The sequence below is a fragment of the Elgaria multicarinata genome, chromosome 4, assembly GCF_023053635.1.
Source record: "Elgaria multicarinata webbii isolate HBS135686 ecotype San Diego chromosome 4, rElgMul1.1.pri, whole genome shotgun sequence".
Lineage (NCBI taxonomy): Eukaryota > Metazoa > Chordata > Lepidosauria > Squamata > Anguidae > Elgaria > Elgaria multicarinata.
In genome coordinates this window covers 32,800,018-32,826,772 of record NC_086174.1, presented here as the reverse complement: position 1 = coordinate 32,826,772, position 26,755 = coordinate 32,800,018, and the positions used below count along the sequence as shown (strand labels likewise).

The window sequence follows — 26,755 nt, the reverse complement described above, 5'->3', positions numbered from 1 at the left end:
CCAATCCACAGAGCGTCCGTCTTATCAGGATTCAGCTTCAGTTTATTAGCACTCATCCAGCCCATTACAGCCTCCAGGCACTAGTCCAGCACCTTCACCACCCCAACTGACTCCGATGACAAGTAGAACTGAGTATCATCAGCATACTGATGGGACCCAACCCCCAAACTTCTAATGCCCTCACCCAACAGCTTCATATAGGTGTTGAAAAGCATGGGGAATAGAATAGAAACCTGTTGCACCCCTTGGGGTGGACCGGGAATCCCCCAATACCACTCTCTGGAATTGGCCCTGCAAGTAGGAGCAGAACCATTGTAACACAGTGGCCTGGTTCAGACAACACGCTAAACCATGCTGCTTAACCACAAAATGGTTAAGGAAATGCATTAACCTAATAGCCCCCTACTCCCATCTCGCAGAGCTGGTCCAATGATACCATGATCAATGGTATCAAAAGTCGCTGAGAGATCCAGGAAGATCAACAGGGTAGCACTTCCCCTGTCTTTCACCCGGAGTTGCTCATTGGTCAAAGCAATCAAGACGGTTTCAGTGCCGTGCCTTGGCCTGAAACCAGACTGAAATGGGTCCAGATAATCAGTTTCCTCCAAGAACGTATGAAGCTGCCTAGCCACCACACACACAAGCACCTTGCCCCAAAACGGGATATCAGTGATAGGGTCCAGGAAGGTCCTCTTCAGGAGAGGGTCACAATATGACCCTGTTGATCTTGTTAGATCTCTCACTAGATTTCAGTCCAGTGGACGATGCCATTTTGTTGGATCCTCCGAGACATCTGGTGGAGTTAAGAGTTTTTAAATGGTTCCACTCTTTCCTGATATACTAGTTGCAGAAAGTGATTGCTGATTCCAGCTCTTCATTCTTAGGAATTGTCCTTTGGCATGCTCCAGGAGTCCACTTTATCCCCACACTGCCCTCCAGCATCTGTGTGATACAGCAGGGAGGGATTATCAGGAATTTTGGGTGTGTGGTACCATCTGTAAACTCCTGTTTCTTTTTTCATGAGAACCAGAAACGACGATTCTCAACCCTAACCAATGCAAAGAAGATAAAACAAACTGTATTGATTTAAAAAAGAAAGAGAGAGAGAGAGAAGCTCACATACTTTAAATAATATAATATATGCTTTTAATATCTGTGTTTTGTAAATTAACTGTTGGCATTTTGTATTAATACAAAATTATTTATTTTATTTATTTTTATTTAAAGCATTTTTATAGCGCCGCCTCACCATTTCTGTCATCGAGGCGCTTTACAATAACATATAAAACAATTCCATTTAAACCCTCAACCCACATTAAGACAATTCCATTTAAATTTAATGAAATGAAATGAAAATTATTATTTTTTAATTGGATGAAAATCTAATCCAGACAAGGTTGAAGTGATGGCAGTTGGTGAACCTTGGAACCCAGAGGAGGGAGCTTCTCTAATGACTGACAGGATAATGCCCCAATGACAGAGCAAGTGCGAATTCTGAGTTCTACATTATATTTAGAAGGCCTTCCTTGAGAAATCGGATTTATCAGAACTCTGTTACCTTTTAAAAATAGGAATTGTTTTAAAATGGTGTTTTTATGCTTTGATCCTGTTCATCGTTTCAGCTTTTTTTGGATATGGAGTGGTAAACAAATATTGCTAATAAGTAAATAAATAAGTGGAAGCAGTGCAATAGAGTGGTGTAATTCCCTCACCTCCACACAAACTACACTTAATACACAGATTTATCCAGGTGCTGGAGTACAAGTAATGAGCAACTGTAATATTTTATGCTTGGAGCTGCCTTTGAATAGAGCATCCACTTTTCTTCTTGTTGTTTATTTTAAATTGGAAATGATAGTGTAAAATCCTGAGGAGAAAACTGGAAGAGGGGATGGTTTTCACTGAGTATGAGCAGATTCCAAAGAAGAAGGCAGATGGGATTTTTACCACAGCAATCCTACCTGAGAACTCAGAGCGTAACCGTATTCGAGAAGTCCTTCCATACGAGGAGAACCGAGTGGAGCTGGTACCAACCAAAGAAAACAATACAGGTTACATCAATGCCTCACACATCAAGGTAATGATGTAGGATGTTTTTAGGATGCTTTTAGAATGTTTTTAGGATATTTTTAACAATGTTTACTAAGTTGTTAATCAGTATTTCATGTGTTTTATACTTACTGTTGTTACCCGCCTCGATCCAAATGGAGAGGCGGGTAAGAAATAAAATTATTATTATTATTATTATTATTATTATTAATAATAATAATAATAATAATAATAATAATCTGGGGAAGCAGGCACTGCTGTTTAAAGACACTCTATTTATATCCCGCCTTTTTTCCTCCTTTAAGTAAAAGGCAGCATACATAATCCTCCTCCTCTCCATTTTCCTCACAACAACCTTGTGAGGTAGTTTGGGCCCAAAGTCACCCAGTGAGCTTCCATGGCCAAGTGGGGACTGGAACCCAGTGGATTGTGGAATCTGGATTGAATATCACAATCTACTCTAAACGTGTGCAAAGAAGCCTAGTACAAGGAGACATCTTTGTGCATGTTTGTTGTTGGTTTTTCCTGCTGGTTTTTTTTAATAGGCCATGAAGCTACCCCAATTCCACGGGTTCTGTCTTCTGCCCCCTGGGTACCAGCCTGGGTGTTGGTTGGGACAGAAATCTGTGCCATATTTTGTACCTGGCTGAGCTTAGATTTGAACTCTGTTCTTTCTCAGACCCTGACTTTGTATCATTCACCATCTCATTCTGCATTCTGAATTTGAAAAAAAATCCAAACACTGTTGAATTTGATTCACTACATTATTATCTCAACTTTTCTCCAAGATGTTCAGGGCAGTATACACATGGTACCCAGAGAGCTTCGGCTATTAGGCTGTATACAAATGCAATAAATAAATAAATAAAATACTCCCCTGCCCATTTTATCCTCACAACAACCCTCTGAGGTAGGTTAGGCTGAGAGAGAAGTCCAGGATTTCCCAGTGAGCTTCAGAACTTGATGGAGATTTGAACCTGGGACTCCTCAGTCCTAGCTCTATCCATGACAGCACACTGGCTCTCAAAATAAAACCTATGCATCTATCTGGTCATCTTATTACATATAACCTGCCATATCTAAACTATTTCATATTTCAGCAGTTCACTGTGTTAGCTGTATTATTGTTGGTAAAACTGAAACGTGCTTGCTTTTATTAACATTTTTTATTGCTGGTCAGAATAACTTTAAATTACAACCACCTCTTACTGCAAGACATCTCCACTGGGTTTCAAGAGCAGCTTGGTCATAATTTACAATGTGAAACCCGTGTTGAGTCAAAACACCTTTCGAAACCAGAATCCTATCAGATTTCTGCCAAAGAGCTGGTGGGGAGAAGATACTGGGTGTTTCTGGCACTACGTGCCTCAGCTTGGATGACTGATTACAGAATCCTAACGTTTTTCATCCATTTCTGGGAGGAGAAGTCATTTCTGAAAGCATAATTTCAACGCAATCAGGTGGCAAGGGCCAACAAAGAATTCTCCCCAGCCAGCTTTAAGAGCTCATATTTCATCTGGTGTGTCAAGCGCAGACGCATGCACATTGTTCTGTAGCACATGTAGGGACATGCGCTGATGTTTTGTAGTGTACAACTCTGTACTCTGCCAATCCGTTTCTTGCCTCACTCCAAGTGGCTGTTACAGGAGCCAAGCAGATGTTCTTTTGCTCAGAAGGTGAAATTGCATCTGCAGATTTTACCTCCCTCACACAGCGAGTGGTTTTCACCCAGTTATCAATTTTTAATATCCTGCAGTCAGGGCAGTTGAACGCTGCCATATTCTAGGCAGCGCGCTCCCTCTAGCCTATTTATGGATTTTTGTTCAGGCCTTGTGCCAAAGGAGGTTGAACAATCAATCGGCCCACGAATGAGCAAGCAAAGCAAAACTCCTGTAACAATCCCGATAAAATCTTGCCTTCGACTCCTACACAAATACCAAGTTTGCAGGCTTTGGTTAGATTGCGTGCCTGCTATTCTTGGTTGGTTTTGTTTTGTTTTTAAACGTTCTTTGTTCCACGATGTCAAGATTGGGACTATTCTATTTGCCTATGCTGAACTAAATCTCTGTTTTCAGTGTCTGCACTCCTATAGTCCTATCAACACGCAACTTTCTCTCCTTTAATTTTGACCTGCTAAAATACAGAGGCCCTGCTTCTGCAGCTCACTAAAATTGACAGGGTTATTTCCACCAGTTTCAATAGGTTCTGGAGCTTCCCACTCATATACTATATGAAATAAAGATGCGTTATCGCATGGGATATATAATGATGAGCTCCCTGTAAGAACATAGTTATATATGCCTGACTACAACTGTCAGATGTTACTACACATGGTGGAGGACACACCTGTTTCTCCCAATGCAGGTTGCGCCCTAAGCTCGTAAAGTGTGTGTGTATACATGGGGGTGTTTTACTAAAAAAAGAGGGATGGGAAGGGGTACTGAACCCTACTTTGACTGCCACTTTTCTCCTCCAATCTTGGCTGTTTTCTGTTTTCTTCCTTTATTTCCAACCTCACCATCTGAAACTGAGCTGACCTGAGGAACTGTAACCCACTTGGATAGAATATTCTTTAGGACTCAAATAAATGTTATCTTTTATATATGATAGTTTTGCCCACTCAGAGTTCAAAGCGACACCAGCACACAAATATATTATTCATCTGTGATCGCTGCTTTGATCTCGAGTGGAGAAGAAATACCATAAATAAAGGATAATATTTTGTGCGCAGCAGTAACAACAGCAAGGATGTGTGGGTGGGTTGAACTCACACATAAAAGTGAAATTTCATGAGCAGATGAAGAAGAGTTATGGCACACTGAAATGGAGATACTCTGTTGTGGTGTTCACAGAGAAGTCATCTGTTGTTGTTTCTTTCTTGCCCAGGTTACAGTAGGTGGAGAAGAATGGCACTACATTGCCACACAAGGACCTTTGCCACAGACGTGCCATGATTTCTGGCAGATGGTGTGGGAAGAAGGGGTGAATGTGATCGCTATGGTGACAGCAGAGGAGGTATGTTAACTTGCGTGAAGTATCTGACTGAACACAAGCAAGTCATAAACTGCCATTTTGAGGAAGGGGTGCTTCTCAAACCAGGAGGGCCTTTCTAGGCAGGCACAGATGGGTGCCAGGAGACACACAGACTGCATTTGGACATCACACTAAACTATGGTTTTTGTAAGGCGTGAACAAGTCTAGCTTCCTCCAAGGCTTGTGTGTTCCTCGCCTTTCCACTTCCTGTGCAGCCAGGAGGAGAAATTTGAAAGCAGTTTCGGTTATCTGCAGTTTGTCGTGACCTCTGAGCTGTACTTGCCATTAACCGTGGTTTGTTTAAACAAGCCAACTTAAGAAACCATGGTTTGTTTTAAACCATCAGTGAGAAACACATTGCCCCACAAGCTGCTTCACCACCCCCACCCACCCCTGTGTTCTCACAACCCTGCTGTGCTCCCCTGCCATTACCACAGAATTGGCCATGGCAGTGGCAAAAAACATGGGGATTTTCCATGGAAGCAAGGTTTGCGGAGTGTGTGCTTCTTGTTTGCAAGCTGAATTGAACTCCCAGAAGCAGCGTTCTGTCTGAAAACAAGGCACGTGCTCCCTGTACACTTTGTTTCCCTGAAACAAATTCATCAGGACTTGGAAGTGGCCTATGGTGGGTTTCCGGGGGGGGGGGCAATGCAATCCTCCACAAGTTGCCCATCCCTGTTTTAAATGAACCATTGTTAATGTTAACCACAGTTTGTCAGTCCAGACAATACAACAAACCACAGTTGAACAAAAGTGAAAGCTTTCAAACTCTTCTCAACTATGCTGGAGGAGAAGTGGGGAGAGTGAGAGACCCGGAGGAGGTCGGTCTTGCTAAACCATCCTGAAGTCTCTTACCCCATCTGTGTATGTATTTTGAGTTAAGCAAACAGATAGGCTGCCAATATGGAACAGTTTAGATAGGGGATGTGTCAGTTTCGTCAACGCCCAACCTGAGCATATTTCAGGAATATATAATTAACTTTTATTAATACATAGAACATTATACAACATATCATTATTCAACACGGTCAATATACAATTCAATTATATTAGTTACTCAGCAAATACACCCAGCATAGCACCACATATAAACATCTAGGAATTAATTTAGTATCAAGTAGATTAAATATCTCATAACAGTACACATAATTACCCAAGAATGAGTTAACTACAAAACAGACTAAATAGATTAAATGGTGTGTAAGATCAAGTTTCATCTTCCAACACCAATGATTTTAAAAGTAGCAAATCAAGAATATATGTTAATTTCTATACCATGATTATTTTTCCAGGGTTCAGTAAAAGGGTATTCCTTCATAAATTTGGAAGTCTGTTGTCTGCCATCTCTCAATCTGACTGCTTCACTGATTTTCAATAATTGTGCAAATTGCCAAACTTTAATAAACCATCCTTTACATGTAATGGGTTTTTAAAATTTTTCCTGTTCTTGGCAATATTCATTTTTGCTGCTGTTAACCAAATAGATATCATTGGCTGATTAATTTCTGGGACCTTGGATTGAAAGGCCTCTAATAACATTGTTTTAGGTTTAAGGGATAAAATGATGTCCTGTTATCGAAATAACTTCCCTATGAACTTCTCTCCAAAAATGTTGAGTATTATTGTTTAGTTATTAGGTGTACATTTTCATCCTGCTCTTCCCGCAAGGAGCTCAGGGCATTGGATGTATGGGTGCCCTGCACCCGTTCTATCCTCCAAACAGCCCTGCAAGGTAGACTAAGCTGAGAGAGAATCATCCAGTAGGCTTCATGGCTAAGCAGGGACTTGAACTTGAGGAGTCCGCAGTCTTAGGCCAGCACTACGCACTCTTCCACACTGGAGCATAGGACACTGTCCTATACCTAGTCAGACCCTTGGTCCATCTAGCCCCATATTGTTGACACTGATTGGCAGCTGCTCTCCAGGGTCTCAGGCAGGGGATCGAACCTGCAGCCTTCTGCATGCAAGACAGATGCTCTGTCTGCCACTGCTCTTTCCTTTGCCACCCATTGCTTCAAACCAGCCTTTCCCAACCTGGTGCCCTCCAGGTGTGTTGGAATACAACCCCCATAATCCCCAGCCAGAAGGGCAGTGGCCATGCTGTCTGGGGCTTGTAGCCCAACACATATAGAGATCCCTGGGTTGGGGAAGGGAGCTTCAAACCTTGAATTCCTTGGGCCTCCGTGGATTTGTTCTCACCCTTTTGATCAGTCTGCCCTCTATTAGAGGACAACATTGAGAACAACTCTGCAATAGAAACTTGTTTTCCTTAGCTATTTATTTTATTTATACTGTCCTAAAATGTGGTTCACTGTACATATATAATAAAATATAAAACCAATACAAAAACAGCATAAGAACGCTATAAAATTAATTAATGAGTTAAAAGCATTACAGCAGAGACAATGATAAAATGGAGCAGTGTCAGAGTCCATTATAACTGAGGGAAAGCTAGAGTAAACAAATACATCTTCAAGAGGCATTTAAAAACTCACTATAGTTTCTGCTTCTTGCACAACACGCAGGAGGGTGTTCCAGAGAGTGGGTGCCACTACCAAGAAGGCCTGCAACACTGTGCTGGCTGCAGAACTACCAATAAGGCCTCCTCGGTAGATCTTGCATATGCTTGGAGAGGCTGGAATAGGGGTGTGTGTGTGTGTGTTTTAAGAGGCAGGAGAGCCCCTCGGTGAAAATCCGCTTGTCTTTCCTGCCCCTTTTCTCTTTACAGATCTGTTTTGTTTTAGTTTTTTTTTTAAAATAAATAAATAAATAAATCTTTAAACTTCTGCCTGGGATGACTCAACCTTTACAACCTTGTTTGTAATGTTCTAAGCACTTAGCTGGCCACAGAGCGTAGTAATGGAAGTTTAGCTCCATTAAAAGATTGCAGCAGGCCAAACAAAGCAAATAGAAACCCAGTGAATTCTGAGAACACAACGCTGCCCTTATTTGAAAAGAATGACATTCTTGACTCATCCAAGGCCACCTCTGCATACGAGCATCCTTATCAGCTGCAAAGAGACCAGAAGCTGTTGTTCCCGTTAAAGTATCCAGCGGGCGGGAGGGAGCCTGTATCCTATGCCAAGCAAAACAGTTATTTCTGTTGTAATCCCAAAACTGCATGTTGCATTGTAAAACTGGCACACACATCCCGTTCATAACTAGGCTGCCTTTACAGGCACAGAGGAACAACCGTTCTGTTTAAGGCGTGCGGCCCGATCTTTCCCATTTTAAACATTTACCACTATCAGCTGTTCAGAAGGGGGAGCAAGAGTCCATTAAATGCACACAGTTAACAGAATAATTTGACCATGGAGAAAGTCTCTTCCGAAACAGCAGCAGACAGTGGGGCTGTCTTATGACCTGAGCTGTCGTTACATGCATGCATTCGTATTAAGGCTTTTTGCGATGCGTACGAACAGCAGGGAATCGTCACTGTCCTGAGATGGTGGAATTTTTTACGCAGTAATGGCGGTATGAATGCCTCCTCCATGATAAAATGGCACCCCTGGAACAATTCTGTATCCCAGCATGCCTTGAGGCAAGGGAGACGTATCTCTTCAAGGGGAGCAGCCTCTCCCCACACGCCACATGCAAGTGTACTCTGAGAGATGACAAAATGGTGCCCTGAGGTGATTGGTTGAATATTGCGATTGCTGAGGAAATGGTTGTTTTCTCCCCACTAAATGGCACCTGTGATTCATGCTGTACTGTGACATTTTACTGCAAACGCACACTCAAAATACTCTTTTCTCATGCACACAACCTCGTTTGTGGGATGTTTACGTTGTGCAATAGTTCTGTAATCTGAGCACGCATGAGTATAGTCTCAGCATTATGAACAGCTCAGGAATGTTTCGAACCCGTCTCTCAACTCTTTTACTTCAGTTTCTTCCCATTTGCTCCCCTGTGCACAAATCCCAAGACCTTTCAGTTGGGATCTTGGACAGACCCCCTCATGAAGATAGCCAATGCCGAAATAAAAGGCTGATCTTTCGTAGCCTCATTTCTTGTTTCAAGTAGCAGCACGAGACGTTCGTTGGGCAGCAGCTCGGCTTGTATCGCTGACATCCCAGTCTCTGTAATGCAGTCTGTTTTATGTGCTGTTATCTATAGCGGCCCTGGCCTACTGACAGGTCAAAGGCCTGGATTCCCCTCCCCCCCCCAGCCATTTTATCTGGCCCCTGCTGACCTTGCTGTCAAGGAAAAATAAAAGTAAAGAATTTCAGTGTAAACTCTCTTCTGTGTAGTTTTCTCTGTTGGTAATACAGACTTGTGAATAAGCCCACAATTGTTACTAGCCTGCGTTTCCATGCTGTCCATGGAGGAGGAGGAATTTTTAGCAAATTAAGGGTGCAATCCTAATCAACTTTAGACAGAAGAAGGTCGTACAACTCCCAGCTAGCCTGGCTGGGGCATGCTGGGAGTTGTGGGACATTTTTTTCTGTCTAAACATGCATGGGATTGCGTTCTAGTTTTCTTTAAAAGCCTCATATGAAGCAGACTGCTGGGCGGTAGATGGAGAAAACCATTCCTGCTTTGCCAACCCAGTGCATTTCTGTGACAGTCATGTGGAAAGAAACATTCCTTCTTCCATGGCAAACACAGAAACCAAGTGGCGGCGGAGGGCCAGTGTGGTAATTCGTTCCTCCTTCCCCAGCCTGCTCACTGGCCTGTTTGAGATTTCATGAATTCTCCTATATACTCTGGTTTCTCTTCAGATCGTATAAATCCTTCTCCTATATGCAATGCTTGGTCACTTATGACAGGAGGGGAAGAACTATATTGTGGTGGTGATGGGGTGGGGGGATGGATTTCCCCAGGCCACCTGCAGGTCAGATGATGTCGCTGGGTGTCCCTGGTTTTGTGTGGAACCTGCTGTCCCCAGGGGCTGTTGCACAAAGCAACTTAGTTGACCGCTTCCCTGCTGTTATCTCCAATTTCAGAATGGAGATAACAGCATGGATTCCTCCAGGGGGCCCAGCAAGCCGGATTAGGCCTTCACGCCGGGGGTCTGTATTCTTGGCCTATAACTACCAGGCGAGTTCTTCAATGCAAAGCTGATGTTTTGCACAACTGTGCCAAATTGTCATGCTACACCTGTGCACAAGTGTTCTGTAGCTGGGAAGCCTTCTTTGTTTGATGGGCCCAACTTTATTATAGAGCCGTGTGGGATGGGGAGTCAGTTTGTGTTGGCAAATACATGTATGAACCCTAAAACCCTGTTAAGAGGGCACCTGAGGTTATTATCATTACTAATATTTTTATTCCACTGTTCGTCTGAGGACCTAAGAGAGATATACATGGTGCATTCTCCCCCTTCACAACAACCCTGTGAAGTACGCTAGGCTGAAAGAGAGTGATTGGTCCAAAGTCACCCAGTGAGCTTCAAGGGTGAGCAGAAATTTTGAACCAGGGTCTCCCGAATCTAAATCTAATGCAGCATCTTCTACACTGGCCTTCCCTAATTTGGTTCCTTCCAGTTCTTTTGGACTGCAACTCCCAACGTTCCCAGCGAGGTTGGGGAAAGCTTCTCCACACTACACTGGCTCTCCCTGATCTCTGTCTCTGGCCATAGCTAGACCTAAGGTTTATCCCAGGATTGTCCTGGGGTCAAACCTGTTCATCTAAGTGCCACACAGGGCATCCAGCGCTCAGGCAGGGACGAACCCGGGATGATCCTGGGATAAACCTTAGGTCTAGCTACGGCCTCAGTCTATCACCTTTCCCTCATTAGTGATAACCCTACGATCCTTTTAAATTATGTAATGCATTGAATACAGTGAGCATCTATGAATTCTACATTCATTGGGTCTGATTTCTGGGGCAATAGCCTTGTTTTTGCCCTTGGACAGAGAGAAAATGGAATCATTACTTTATTTATTACATTTGTATCATGTCCTTCTTCCAAGGAGCTTTGGGCAGCAGACAGGGGTCTAGGACCTGCGTGTTTTATCCTCACGACAACCCTGTGAGGTAGGTTAGATTGAAAGAAAGTAATGGCCCAAAGTCATCCAGTTAAACCGAGGTATCCCTGGTCGCATTTCAACATTGTAACCACTGTGCCCTACCAGCTCCGTACCTGATTCATAGGAATTTCTGGTTCTTTCTTCTCTAAGACTGTTGCAATTATGGCTGTAAAGAGCAGAACCGTGCTAATTTTGCTTCTTCATCTGTTTGTTGTGGGACAGGAAAGAGGAAGGTCCAAGAGCCATCGTTACTGGCCGAAACTCGGCTCCAAGCACAGTTCAGCCACTTATGGGAAGTTCAAGGTGACCACCAAATTCCGCACCGATTCTGGTTGTTACGCCACTACAGGCCTGAAGGTCAAGCACCTTTTGTTAGGACAGGAGAAAACGGTGTGGCATCTGCAATACACCGACTGGCCAGATCATGGTTGTCCAGAAGAACAAGGCTTTCTCTGTAAGTTGAAAAGTGGGGGCATTGGGGGGTTGTATTGAAATGAGAATGTAAATATGAAGGTGAAGTTCCAGTCAGACAAATACATGTCCTTTGTGTTTTCTTGACAATGGTAATCTCTTTATTATGCTATCACATGTAGTAGTTAGATTTTGCCAAGGTTTGCCCAGCTGCCCTTGGCCCAACTCTAAAAACAGGTATAGTAGGGATCAGCAACTTATAGTAGGGATCAACAACCAGTCAATTCTGGTTCCCCTGTGATGCAGCCTGTCCCTTCCTAGGTTCTTAAGCTCTGGAGAGCTGCTACCTGTCATGTTAGACAATGATGAACCAGCCTAAGGCAGCTTTGTGTGTGCAAATCCAGAAAATAAATGTGTGCACGTTGTACAGATGCCTATTTTGATATCGTCACAGCTCAAACCTTATCCAGGCATTCTGCTTCAGGGCAGGGGTGCAAAGGCCATATTGGGCAGGGCTGAGGTGGCAAAGGGGCGAAGACATGCAAACACACAAACCTGGGAATCTCTTTGCTAACGCTAGCACTAGCAAGGGAATCCATGGCGTTTCTCTTGCTAGGGCTTGTGCTGGAACCAGCACAGGGATCGCTCCCCTTATCTCCGATTTCTGACAAGAGATCAGAGATAAGAGAAGGCATTCCCTTGTTAGCACCATCAAGGGGAGTCCTGAGGTTTCTCTTGCTAGCCGTGCCGCCCTGCTGCCAGACGCACGGGGTCTGGAGGGCTGCTAGAAGTGGCTTGGCAGGTTGCACGTGCACGGCCTGCGGGCAGCACTTTTTGCACCCCTGCTTTAGGGAATTATGACAGGGCGAGTAAGTACAAACATCCACTTTGTCGTCCTCTAGTGTTGAGAATGAATGTCTGCAGCTGACAGCCTTTTGCATCCCTGTGCGATTTACAACCCTGGTTTAACAGGCTTCTATATCACACAGGGAGCCTACATAGATGCAAAGGGCTCCTCACTACAAAAGTTCAACTTCCGCACTTGGAGGGTGACAAGGATGGCGACGGGAAGGCTGGAGCTAGTGTGCATCCCTTGTATACTCACTATTCCCTAAAGTAGAATGCCTGAACAGGGCTAAAGAGTCTGGTGGAACCCTAAAGATTCCTGAGTTTAGACTCCACAGGGTTGTCAACATTTGTTAAGGATTCTGTGGCATCACAAGACATGTAATCTGAGTAATACAGGCTACGTGTGATCTCACATGGATGGACAGGAGGGTTCGTTGGTTTGCTTTCCTGCACGGGGCTTTCTCTGTGTAACAAAATGGTGTTTGCAGCAGCCCTGACTCCTTACTTGAGAAACACAGAGAGTCTGGACATGCTTGAAATTCCAACTCATTCCGCAAGGTCTGGAAGGAAGGACCAGATGGATGTGCCCTTCTCATTAGGTGCTGGCTCTGACAGGCATTTGTTTCAAGGGGACTTTGCTGCAATTCTGATCTCAGCCTGTTAATAGCAGGAATTGCTGTAAGTAATGTCTACACTCATCTGCTTAGGGGACTTAGGGATTTGCAGAGGGGGAAAGAGTGTGTGTGTGTGTGTGTGTGTGTGTGTGTGTGTATTTTTTTAAAGAGCTATTTAATTTAAAGGACCAAAGTCCCAAGTAGTAATTGCCACCCTGCTGGTCCTGGCTGGATCCAGTGCTGCTTGCTGTCCAGAGGCCAAATAATTAGTGTTTTCGAAGAACTGTAAATTATCATAATTTAAAAAGGGGGAAACTTGCTCTTCCATACATTTGTCGTCGTTTATGTGAAGCTGCATAGGATTGGGGGGATGTAATTCTCGTTTTATTCCCACCCTCACAGCCTATTTGGAAGAGATCCAGTCCGTGCGCCGCCACACCAACAGTGTCCTGGACAGCAGCAACAACTGCAACCCCCCCATTGTGGTTCACTGCAGTGCTGGTGTGGGGAGGACAGGTGTGGTTATTTTGACGGAACTCATGATCGGCTGCTTGGAGCACAATGAGGTCAGTAAACGTGTCTATCTGAAGCAACTGTTTTCCAGTATGATCCTACGAAGATAAACTTAAAAGTGTGTGAGCAGGGGTCTGCAAATTTGTTGCAATGAAAACAAGGAAGAGTTTTATGGCTTCTTAAAGACTCAAAGAAAGTAAGGGGCTCAATGACAGTGGAATGGAATGGAAATAGTAGTCTGGGATGACTCTTTGCAAACTTTAAGATCAGCAGAATGACCATTCACAGCAGTAACTGATGGTACCACAATCTCAGCAATGCTGTGCTAACGAGCATCTCAAATGGAACTAGGGATGGGTGGACTCCCCTCCGTGCGGTCCCGCTGAGCTGCTGCTGCTCACCTCCGCAGGTCCGGCAACCGCCCATCCTCAGAGCAAGCCACCATTTTGTGTGGAAATGGCAGCTTGGGGTTTCCATAAAAGTAATGTTGTGCTAATGGCAGCCTTATAGGGCCTTATTGGGTGTGTGGCCGCTCAGCGAGCAGGTCCATGAGTGTCCCGTGGCTTGGTGAGCACGGTCCATCAGACTCCACCTCCATATTGAGCGTCCATGACATTCCTAAATGGGACAAGAAGTTGTTGTCTGCATTCAGGCCTTAACAGATATGATAAAACATCTTAATTATTTGTAATTCAGCAGTTTTGTGCTGGAGTCTCCTCTGAAGTTCCATGATTGGGGAACAGCAATGTTCAGATCAGTGGCAGAGAATTGTAGCCCATAGAGCTTCCTAGCCAACCTGTACTTTTGCTGGCCACCAACACCTCATCCCCCACCCCTGCCCCAATGCCCTCTGGCATGCACAGAAGGCTTGTGAGAGGAGAGCCAGCAGGGATTTCTCTCAGTGGCGTGGTAGTCTAGAGGAGGTAAGAGAGAATGTGTGTGTGAGAGAGAGGGAGAACGTGTAAGAGAACATGTGTGTGAGGGACTTCAGGAGTTCCACAGAGCACGCCCAGTGCAAATGTCTCACTCTGAGGGGTCCTTCCTCAGAGTGAAGCATTCTGAGTAAGGTGGACTTGGAGATTGCCTCTGCCACTCCAGCACAAGCGGTCTTCAAGGCCACCTCCCCACCAATCCCTCACTCTGAGGAAGAATCCCTCAGAGCAAGGCATTGAGGGGAAGGCAGGTCACAGTGACCACTCAGGAAGAGAGGAGGAGGAGGAGGAGGAGGACACAGTGGAAGGTCTTGAGCCAGTGTTGGTTTCCACTAGCGCAATCTCATTAGCGCTAGCAGAATGCCAGAGATGGATGCTATGAAGTGCCTGAAAATATGTACAAATTCTAATTTGTAGAAGTTGTAGAATCCAGCTTTTTTGAATCCAGCAGTGCTGGCTAGCATTGCTGACTAAAATCAGCTCCCTGCCCATGCAAAGCAGCAGGAATGAATATTTCATTTAATTTTATTTCAATACTGCCCAATAGCCAATGCTGTCTAGGCAGTTCGCAAAGATTATTTTTTAAAAATACTATATATTTTAAAAATAATTAACAAATTTAAAAAATATATAAACTTTTAAAAATAATTTAGAAGAAGCTAAAAACCAGTTACATGAGGACTTGCCATCAAAAGCCTGGGAGCAGAGGGCAGTCTTAACAGGGCGCGGAAAAGATGGCAATGTTGGCGCCAGGCTGACCTCACTGGGAAGAGCATACCGCAATTGGGAGGTACATCACTTGCTGGTGTGTCATGTTCAATGGGTTTTCATTTCTTTATCTCGGGGAGGCATTAAAACATTCTAGCCCCCACTTGCTTTCTAAAGTGCATGGCCTTTTAGAATACTTCCATTCGTGCTGCCAATAAAAGAAATGTTTGAGTCACTTTTAATGGACTTCTGTCATCCTAAGCCTAGCATTTTGGGATCTATTATTCCAAGGAGACACGCGTTGTTGTTTTTCTCTGTGTGAATTTAGCATAATTTATTCTTAAGGTGCAGGTTTTCAATGGATTTTGGGTGTCATGGAATCAAGGGGGAAGACCAGAAGGGGACTTAAGGAACAGAAGGAAAAAGAGCAGAGGGTTGGAGTTAGGGTAAAGGGTTGGAGAACAGTAGCCCCAGGACAGCTATTCAACACACTTCAAATAGACAAGTTTGGAAGCTCCTCCCGGCCCATCTGTATATTTTGAGTCTTCATTAGACACTTTACCCCTAGGCAAGCATCTTTTTACTTTTATGCATAAAATGTCTAACTTCTTGCATTATAATGTATATTATAATGTATTGCATTCTCCTCCAATCTAATGCTCTCCAGATGTTTTAGACTGCAACTCCCATCATCCGGATGCTTGGCTGTACAACTACCTGACCATTGGCCCTGCTGGCAGGGCCTGATGTGGGTTGCAGTCCAAAACATCTGGAAGGGCACCAGATTTGGGAAGTCTGATGTATTGCATAGTCACATAATCTCTACCAAAATATCACTAGAAAGGCCTGTTCAAGATAAATACATTCCTACATTACATCACTTCAGAACAAACATGCTATCTTTGTCGTACAGACACAATTACAGAACATCGTATTTGTTCATAATGAGATTTGGCGTTAAATCATTGCAAAACATTTAAGCTAATATTTTGATTGTAGTATTCTACCAAAGATTGAAAACTACATTTTGTAATGCTAAATGCAGACAAAAGTGTGCATTTAGATGGTTGTGATAAATACGCTGTCCCAGCACATCTGTCCACGGCCTCTAAAGTGCACAAAAGCTTGGGAAATGAAGATCTAGCGATGGATTGTTTTTGCACAGGGTAGGGAAAAGAAAAAGAAAGGAAAGGGAGAAGCATGTCAGATGCTTAGCTATTAAGGATTGGACGAGTCCGAACTGGCCTGCATTTTTCCCCTCCTGCTCAGACAAGACCATATTCTAACTGGCTTCGCAGCTCAATTAGGTCATGAGCTGATGATCAGATTCCATGCTTCAGCAACAGCAGCATTCTTGGGTAGAGTGTTGAAATGTAGCGAAGTTTAGAAGACAAAACCCCTGACATTCTTATTTGCACCTAGGGACAACTCAGTGCCTGAGGTGGGTTGCTTCATCAGAGGACCTGGTAGAGAGAGCACATTGTGACTCTGCTCAGCTTTGGCATTCTGGGTAGAACTCAGTCCAATACTAGCCGCAGGTACTTGCACGCTGCTCCCCCTCACTCCAGGAAGAAAGTTACAAATGGACCGTACTGCCTTTATGAACTCATTAGGGAGGGGCCGTAGCCCAGGGCTAGAGCACATACTTTGCATGCGCCAAAGTCTCAGGTACCGTCCCTGAAATCTCCTGATCACAAGGACAGCACTGCAGGGAAAGACCTCGGAGACCTTGAAAATCTACTTTCTGACTGGAATTTACTACCACAAAGGATAGTGATGGCTGCCAACTTGGACAGCTTTAAAGGGGGATTAGACCAATTCATGGAGGAGGAAGCCATCAATGGCTACAAATTATGGTGGCTATAGAATCAGAGACAGTATGCCTTTGAATACCAATGGCTAAGGAACATGAGCTTGAGGGTGCCGTTGCACTCATGTGCTGCTTATGAGCTTCCCACTTGCACCTGGTTGGCCACCTTGGGAATTATTTATTTTGTTAGACTGTTTATTTCTTTAAAGTAGTTTTATACCAGCTTTCTGAAACCCACCATGGTGGTGTACCAAAAAATCAAAACATAAACTACTAATCAGATAAAAGCATATTGTTTTACTATCTACAGCACAATGTACATTGATGGTGCATCATCATCATCATCATCATCATCATCATCATCATAGGCCTTTGATCTGACCCAGTAGGGCTCTTCTTGTGTGCTTATGAAGTTTCTTAGGTTTTGGCCACCTAGTTCTTTCCTGGACAGATCAGGTAGTTGGGAAAACACCACTCACAAGAAAAGTCACTAGAGCCCAGTTTATCCATTCCTTTCTATCTCTCCCTGGCCCTCCCCCAGTGTGGGAGATGGATGCACAAGAGGTTGAGATGAATACCAGATTGGGAGCTACCTTCAGAATGTAGCTTCGGAACAAGCTCTGTGATAATCAGGCAGCCACTCTGGGTTGGATCCAGATTTAAGCTGGATCAACTGTGCTAGTGGAAGTAGAATTTCCTGCCCTGTCCTTCCCACAGCAGCCCCTCCAGCCCTCTGGAAATGCTACACAGAGAATCAGGAGAACCTGATTGGATTGAGATGTTGTCTTGTGGATAGAGGGAGATCCCAAAAAATCAGGAAGAGAGGGGCCTTCCGCAACTGTAGAAGGCAGATCCTCAATCCAACTGCTGATCTTGACTGTAAGAGAAACTATGCTGTGGTTTAAGTAGAAATAACATTTCAGAAGTGGTGTCTGCACTAGAGATGGGTACTGTTTGGTGAAGGAAACAAATACTGCCTAATATAAATGAAATTCTGAGGTAAATTTTGAGAGGAAGCACAACTTTCTCCTATTATAAGGTGGTCTAGGGAGTTGGTGTTAATGGCCGTTAAGAATGCAACTGTTCCAATTGAAGGTCATGGCTATGTTTAGGAAGATAAGTGATACAGAGAGGAGCACACTAATGGTTCAAAGAGAGACAGAAGTGCATTGTGCTAGGGCTACATCAAAGGTGGGAAAAGCTTGGCTAGTGGGTAGAGAGATTTACAAGTCCCCTAACAACTTGGTGAGTGAGTGAAGACTGTAGAGCCATCGACGCAGAGTGAGCAATTCTCCACCCTGGCAGGTGACTGGATTTGTAGCCTGGAAGAAGGAGCTGGCTGTTGCTCTGTGACAGATGTGCTTTGATTTCCCAACCTCTTTTCTAGCGAGTCATTATACTATTACTGCTCTCCTTTTCTCACATAAAGACGATAATAACTGCTTTTAATGGCTACGACATTTGCGGTTTGCCCTAATTTTTCTTCATATTAAAAAGCCTTTCTGTTTCATGTAACCTCATTCACATCCCAGTTTTGATAGCTAGTGAGTAGTGATGGCCACCAATCTGGACAGATTCAAAAGAGGATTAGACGAATTGATGGAGGATAAGGCTGTCAATGTCTTCTAGTCCTGATGGCTACAAGCTACCTCCGGTATCAGAGGCAATATTCCTCTCAGTACCAGTTGTTAGGAAACATGAGCAGGAGGGTGCTATTGCATCCATCTTCTGCTTGTGGGCTCCCAAAGGTGCCTGGTTAGCTACTGTAGGAACGGAATGCTGGATTAGAGAGGCCTTTGGTTTGATCCACCATGTTCTTATGAGGGCCGAAGCAGACATTGGACCTGTTCACACGCAGTGGTAATCCAAGCCAGCGTTCTAGTTCATGGAGCTGAGTCGCTTCCCACTTGGCTCTTCCTGTGAATAGGTGCGACTAAACACAGGGATACTCTGTCCCTGGGTTGTTTAGTGTGATACCCAAATCTAGAACTCCGCCTTGTCCTCAACAAGCTAGAGTTGGAATCTGAGAATAAACCCTGGATCAGGAGTGCAGGGCTGGGGGTAGGGTTAACGCTCCTGCTAGGGTCCTGATCCAGATTTACATTTGAGTAAAAGAGAACAAAGCATAATGTCAGGGTCAAAGCAGACATTGACCCTGTTCAGATGATACGTTAAGCCATGGTGGTTAAGCATTTTGAGCTAAACAGTATGTCTTAGTGTGTCGTGTGAACCATTCCTTACCATGGTGACAATAAAATCACAGTTTAAACACACTCACTATTTGCTGCAAAAGGATTAGCGGCCTAACCATGCCTTAGCGTGTTGTCTTAACAGGCCCAATATGTTAAATATGTAGCAATAGCTACATCCTTAACGCAAGGCCTCAGCTGTGGAAGGACCTGCTGGTTGAAATGAACCTGTTGACTTCTTTGAATGTCTTTAAGCAGGCATTAAAGTCTCTGTTATTCTGGCAGACCTTCCCTTTTTAGAATCCTTTTACTGACCATTTTATATTGTTTTTATGCTGTTCGGTTTATTGATTGTTTTAGTTTTTAAATTGTTTTTTAAACTTTTTTATGCTGCCTATCGTATTCTTTTATTGATTGTTTTTATCTTGTTTAAATTCTTTTAACTTTGTATGACACCTAGGGTATTTTGTATATAGTCGGGGTATAAATTGAATTGATGATGATGATGATGATGATGATGTCTGCTTTGGCCCGGAGTCATACTGACTTCGGTAATTTCAGTGCTTCAGTGGCATTGTTTATGTGTTTTTAAGGCATCGTCTTTTGTTTATTTGTTTTGGGTATTTTGGATATTTATATGGCACTGTTCAGAGGAAAGTTCGCAAAGCGGTTTACAAAGTAAAATAAGGTAATAATTAAAACATTCAAAAGCATCTTAATTCAGAAATTTTGACTGCATTCTTCCTTGAGTCTTCCTAGGCCTCAGAAGGCAGATGTTATCGGCAGGTCCTAGCTTTCTTAACACTTGTCAGGGAAGGCTGTTGAAGGCGCTAAGGGAACAGCAATGCAGAAAATCCTCTCCGCCAACCTCTTCCTGCTGTTGTTGCCTCATTCGGACCAGAGTGGCCCCAGGAGAACAGGGCTCCTGTCCCAGATGTGGGTTACTGAGCACCGGTCCCAGGGTTGGATCCAGACTTACTTATGCTTAGAGTATCCCCATTAAAACCAATGGGAATTAAGTCAGTCATGACTAACATAGGTCCCATTGATTTCAACAGGTCTACTTTAAATATGAGTCTGGATCCGACCTCCTGATAACACAAATTGTTATGGCTAAAGTAGGTGTGCTGTTAAAATGCAAATAGCCATTGTAATGGAGGGTGGCGGACTGAGAATTATTGGGATTGCAGTGAGCACCGGGAGGGGGGGCGGGGCGGTGGGGATTTAACCCTTTCCCCACTTGCTGTGGTCATGGGGAAAATCCCCTGCTCTGGAGCTAGCATTTTCATTGGGAGGTCATCCCCCTTTAGCAGCTTTGATCCATCACTCTGTCAGATTCTTCTAGCTGGAAGCTGCCATTGAAAAAAGAAAAGAAAAGAAAGAACAACATATCTGACCTGGTGAGATCTAGACCACAATCCTAATTATGCATGGTGTGGAGAATGTAGATAGGGAGACGTTTTTTCCCTCTCTCAGAATACTAGAACTCAAGGTCATCCCATGATTGGTGGGAGATTCAGGACAAATAAAAGGAAGCACTTCTTCACACAGCGCATAGTGAAATTCTGGAACGCACTACCACAAGATGTAGTGATGGCCACCAAGTTGGATAGCTTTAAAAGGGGGTTGGATAAATTCCTGGAGGAGAAGGCTATCAATGGCTACTAGCCCTGATGGTTATGTGCTACCTCCAGTATCCGAGGCAGTAATCCTGTGTGAACCTGTTGCTGGGGAACATGGGTGGGAGGGTGCTGTTGCACCATGTCCTGCTTTGTTGGTCCCTGGCCAATGGCTGGTCGGCCACTGTGTGAACAGAGTGCTGGACTCGATGGACCCTCGGTCTGAGCCACCAGGGCTCTTCTTATGTTCTTGTGTTCTATGTGTTGTTTTTGTTCCTTCCCTTGGTTGCAATTATTTTATTTTGGTGCTGCACACAAAATATTAACTTAATTTCCCCTTCAATTTTACAGAAAGTGGACGTTCCAGTGATGCTGCAACAGCTGAGGGGGCAGAGAATGTTCATGGTCCAAACCATCGCCCAGTACAAGTTTGTCTACCAAGTCCTGATCCTGTTCCTACAAAACTCCAGGCTCATTTAACATCCTCAGAAGAGGTCCTTTCCTTTCTCCCCACCTCCCTTCACTCCAACACCTCCACAGCCTTTGGCATCTGGCTGAGAATCACTCCCTCGACAACACCTTGTTTGGCAGTATTGTTCAAAATTGTCTCAACAGTAAGGAGACGTTGTTCTTCAGTGCAGATTATTTTATACTAGATAATTTATTATTGTTATTTTTTTCCCCTTGAAATGATGTGTGAATTTTCTTAATTTGTGAAACATGTGACGGCTTTGTAATAATTGAACCACGTTTGAGATGACTGATCTCCATTTTATAACCTGACTTCAGAGAGGGAGATGTTCCTATCTGACCATGTTCTCTTGACCTTTTGCATTGCTATATGACAAGCGAAGCAGCTTGGGCTATTTTTATTCGTGGTAAGAATATTTTGCAAGCTGTTTTTCAGGGCTGCGCACATAGAAGAGGCAACACTACTGCGGGGGGGGGGGGGAAACCATGGCTTTTATCCAAATCTGAAAGCAAATATATTTCCATAATATTATTGAGAGGAAGCAAGCTGCTGCCCTAATGTGTGCGTGCATTTCAGAGAAGCAGCAGGACTTCCAGCGCGCTCTCAAGGCCCAGGTGTTCAGCATTGGACAAGCATGATCATTACCACAATGGTAACGGTTAGAAACAAGGCTTCTACGGATGCAGGTAGAAAACAGCTTGGATGCTGCGATAAGATCAGTCCTAGAGGTTTTCTTGTAGGGTCCCAGAAAGATGTCATTGTCCCTTTGTCCCATAAGTAATGCTGAATCTTGACTCAAGAAAGAGATCTCGGTGAGTCCATGGGGTCTAGTGTGAATTAGCAGGATTTGGGGGAATCTTTCAAGGCAAGCCGTTCTTTGGACTAGTTGTTCTATAGAGCACAAGCTTCTGCAAAGTTCTTCTGCACAAGCCCATAAAAAAAGAGCGGGACTTTCAGATCTTGCTCCGGTGAACTTGCACAGGAGAACTTCCTAGTGGATGGTGCCCTGTGCTCTGTTCCCTACAATCTATTCTTGGGGTTAACAAATACTTTTTATCGGATACGGAGAAGTTGTCTTATATTGGTTCGCACATGGGAAAACACTATTTCTTGACGCAACAAGCCCACTTTCTATACTTCTAGATAATGTACACATGCGTACCTGGCAGGGACCGTAGAACCGTAGAGTTGGAAGGGGCCTATAAAGCCATCGAGTCCAACCCCGTCGTAGAAGTCGAAGAGGGATTCCCTCCTGTGTGATAGAAAAGGGGGGATGCCGCTTAAGATGGCGCTTGCCTTTTGCAGCATTTAGAAGAACTTGTATTTTTAAAAAAATAACCAAAGTTATGCTGCCAGTTTAATTAGGTGGCATGTTTTTAGTTGGTTATGGTGGCAGCGATATACACCCTCGGCTGGGAATACATCTCATTGAACATGATAGGATCGACGTCTGAGTAAACATGGATAGGATTGCACTATAAAAGTGTTTTTCATACACTAATCTAACCCATGAGTCAATTAAAATGTCTATTCCCTAATAAAAAGTAACCAACCTTGCTAAGAAGAGAATTCAAACCGCCCCAGATGATTAGAGGAAGAAAATGTAGGGAAAGTCTCTTGCTGATGCTCCTTTAGTGAGGCCGAAGCTTCTTTAGTTAACTCCAATTTTCAGCCCAGCGTCTCCTTGTCGATGCCAACATATCTCTTGTTAAATTAGCTGCAACCATTTAAAGTCTTTTAGTGGCATCTGCGTGATAATTGCACAGAGACGCTTTGTATCTGGGAAGCCGGCCAAGGAATAAACCTTGAAGCAAAGTGTATTAAATTAGTTATCTCATTATAGCTTTTTGAATAATTTCCTAATGATGAATTAAGTTTGAACCCAGAGCTGTCAAATCCCATTGCTCCATTTGGCCTGACGGGTAGGGAGTAAGATGGGGGGGAAATAATCCGCTCCAAGGTCTGATTGCTATGAGATCTGAGTGGTGATGGGTACATTCTTGGCTTTTCTGGAAGTGCGCAAACAAAAAGATCTTATTTAATAAGCAGGCATAATGGATGCTAAAAGGGAAAAAGTCGATGAGGTGCCGCCAAGGCTTTTTGTCACAGTGTATACATCTTGAACACCAAATTGCAAGGGAGAGCCTTCTGCATCAGAAGAACAATACCCACGAGCGAGCCAAAGAGTTACTAATGTAATAAGCTACCATTTTCACGCCACTCCTAAAATGGGTGATGGTGTTCAAAGTGACTTTCTTTATTTTTTAAAAAAATCATTAAAATGCGTTTTCCACGTTAGATTTGCCCTTGTTAAGCTTGGTTGACATCTTACTCGAAATGAGAGATCCTTGTATCATGAAGAATGTCTCCGTTCCCTTCTTCGTAATGGAAGTTTCAGCATCCCGCGTTTAGCGTGTGTCTCTTTATTTAGTATTTGCGGAGGAGAATCTTAATTTACTATGATTTGGTAAAGGCAACACTTCAAGATGATGATTTTAATGTGGTACCCTGTCAAGCCAGATTTTCTTTTAAGCCCCGTTCAAGGATGGGAAAGTGAGCTTCTGATCAAATTTCGTTAGTCCCAAAGTAAATCTCAGAGCAGGTCATTAAGGCGGCAATACTATACCCACTTCACACAATGCTAAACTAAGGTTTAGTGCTACCTGGCTCCGACACCAGCTACATGCACAAGCAGAAAGGAGGCCGTCGTTAGCAGATTCCTGGCTTGCTGTTAGGTGCGAACCAGGACTTGTGATTTAAAAGAAACTCTATTTTGTTGGCTTGTTGAGCAATTGATTAAGACTCTCAGGGATGGGGAATGTGTGGCCCTCTGGATGTTGGTGGAGTGCACCTCCCATCAGTCCTAGGCAGGTGAAGGATGATGGGAGATGCAGTCCAATAATATTTAGTGGTGAGGGATAATGGGAGATGCAGTCCAACACTATTTGGAGGACCATACCTTCCCCATACCTACTCTAGACAATCGCTCAACAACCCTGGGATGTTATGTTGGCTTGCTCAACAAACTCAAGTTTCTCTTACGTTTCTAAGTCTTGCCTTGTTTGGGGTTTAATATAAACTATTATTAACCAAGTTTTTATATACGAAGTAAATAAGGAATGATTATGTTAACTCCAGTTCACTAAGCAAATTATTTTTTTAGAAAATGACACCGTTTGATAATTGACCTTGTTATTCTGCACCCAAACCCCATGGCCTTCCTCTGTGACTATTGGATGACCAGATCTTCATTGTGGGTGGCTTGTATTAATTGTCTTAGATGTATAAGATGGTAGCAGGTGGTTGCTGCTCTTTCCTGGATAAGTTCCATCTAACCATAGTGATGCATCCCTTAATGCAGGGCCACACAACCTGGTGCCCTCCAGATGTTCTGGACCTCCACTCCTGTAAACCCCCATCCAGCATGCCCAATAATCAGGGATTATGGAAGTTGTAGTCCAAAACATCTGGAGGGCACCAGGTTGCCTATTTCTACTTTAGTGACATCCAGATTGGATTACTGCAACTTGCTCAATATAAGGCTGCCTTTGAAGAGTTCTCAGGATTGGGCCAGATCCTAGGGTGATGACTGGGCAGGCCACGCAGAGCATATCATGCTGATTTTGAAACAATGGCATTGGCTCCCAGGCCCAATTCCAAGTGCCGGTGATGATGTTTAAAGCCATCAATGGTTGAGGGCCAAGATACCCAGACCACCTTCTCATATATGAATCTCCCTATACTTTAAAACAGAGGTGGCCCACCTCTGTTTTGGTCTACAACTCTCAGTGGCAGCAATGGTGAGAGATGAGGGGAACTGTAGTCCAGCTGATCTCGAGTTGTTGTCCAGCCCTGCTTTAAAATCTTCCTGAAACATCCCGCTCACAGTGGTGTAATCCCATGGAGAACTAACTGGGGGACTTGGCATTTTCTGTGGGCTGCCCAAACTTTGGAGTTCTGCCTTGGCTGAATGTTTGCTCTGCCCCTTTGCCATTGATACTTTTAAAAAGAGCCTTCAAGTCTCCTTGATCCCTGCGATGGTTCTATGCGCGTGCTCTTGGCCTTCTGCAATTTGTATGGATTAGGAGTTTTAGCTCTGTTGTTTGCTTATGATGCTAATACCCCTGCCCTTTTCTTACGTTACCTACGTTTAAATATTTTGGCATGTGAGATGCCTTGTAGGCCTTTCAATCATGGGTTTAAAATGTTTTAAATGAAAACGGCAACCAGATAGTTTTACTGGGACTTGCTATAATGGACATATTTCATCTGTACGTAGAAATCTTCTGTGGCTCCCAGTTTGTTTACAGACACAATTCGAAGTGCTGGTTTTATAAGGCCCAAAATGGTCTGGGACGATGGTACCTTAAGAACCTGCTTAGATGCTGAGATCATCATCAGTGGCTCTTCTCTGGGTGTCTCTACCTTCTAAGGTTAGGTAAGTGCTAAGGGAGATAGGGCCCACTTCATTTGGCTGTTATGAAATCGCTTCTCAGGGATACACACCTGCAACCACATTTGTTTCCTTTAAAAGGTGCCCAGTGGAATCTCCCTCATTCATCATCACTCTTGGAGACTAACTATCATTTTTGTTAATGCTGGTTGCTTCATCAAGTCAGCCCTTACTGAGCTTTAGTTTTTTAACAGACGTTCCCCTGTTCACGGATTGTTGTTGTTGTTGTTGTTGTTGTTGTTGTTGTTGTTATTATATTAATATTATTATTCTTATTAATTTTTATTATTTTATTGGGAAATATTTTCTCTCAAGCCGCTTTGTAGTACCACTGTTACCAGGTTTCTTAAAACTTCTAATGTTGTAAGGAAGCTGTTTCATTCCGATAGTTCTCAACTAAATAGTTTTTAAAGTGACATTGTATTGGTTTTCTCCGCATTACACATAACAGCAGTCAATTACACAATACAATGACAGTCAATTACCCAACTAAACTATCAAAACTAGAAACACATATTGATTTCATGGACACCCAATACTTGCACAGTGACAAGTGCAACGGACTACTTCAGTACTTAAATAATGCCAGAAATCAATACTAATACTTACAATTCACTTAAATCTGCCCATTACCTCTCACCCAATACATGATGTTAAGGTATCTCTGCAGAAACACATCTCACTATCTTGGTTGGGTAGTTTGGAATTCTCTTTCTTCTCCCTCTAAAATTGCATTGGTACTGCTATGATAGTTAAACCCGTGTTAAATACAACATTTACATACCACAGCACATTTCAAACATGGTGCAACCCTGCACATGTGTCCTCAGAAGTATGCTCCATTGAGTTCAATGGGCCTTAATCCCAGGTAAATGGGTATAAGAGTGAAACTTCACTTGGGGATAAAGCCCCCATTTTAGAGCAGAGCAAAGATCACCATGATGGCATCTTTGGAAGCTATTTACAGGCCCCTAAAATGACAAGCTATGTCTGTACAGTGATCCAACAGGCATTATAGGCAGTTATTTTGTGAGGGATTTAAACCATGATTTGGAGGCAGATTATTAATGCTACCTTGAGTGTCATTTTCTACCCGAAGCTTCTCAAAGAATGACAGGTCCTACCAATACAGCA

At 43.5% G+C, this 26,755-nt stretch overlaps 1 protein-coding gene across 2 annotated transcripts in view; it reads left to right on the top strand.

Annotated features, from left to right (window-relative positions):
* Nucleotides 1-22,139, top strand: part of PTPN14 (protein tyrosine phosphatase non-receptor type 14) — a 156,002-nt gene extending 133,863 nt beyond the window's left edge. For both annotated transcript variants that reach the window (XM_063124044.1, XM_063124045.1), the window contains exons 15-19: nt 1,859-2,077; nt 4,936-5,064; nt 11,274-11,505; nt 13,328-13,491; nt 21,048-22,139. In XM_063124044.1, the coding sequence (XP_062980114.1) occupies nt 1,859-2,077; nt 4,936-5,064; nt 11,274-11,505; nt 13,328-13,491; nt 21,048-21,176 (873 nt within the window). In that variant the 3' untranslated portion in view covers nt 21,177-22,139. The remainder of the gene's footprint in view (nt 1-1,858; nt 2,078-4,935; nt 5,065-11,273; nt 11,506-13,327; nt 13,492-21,047) is intronic.
* The last annotated feature ends 4,616 nt before the right edge of the window (nt 22,140-26,755 follow it).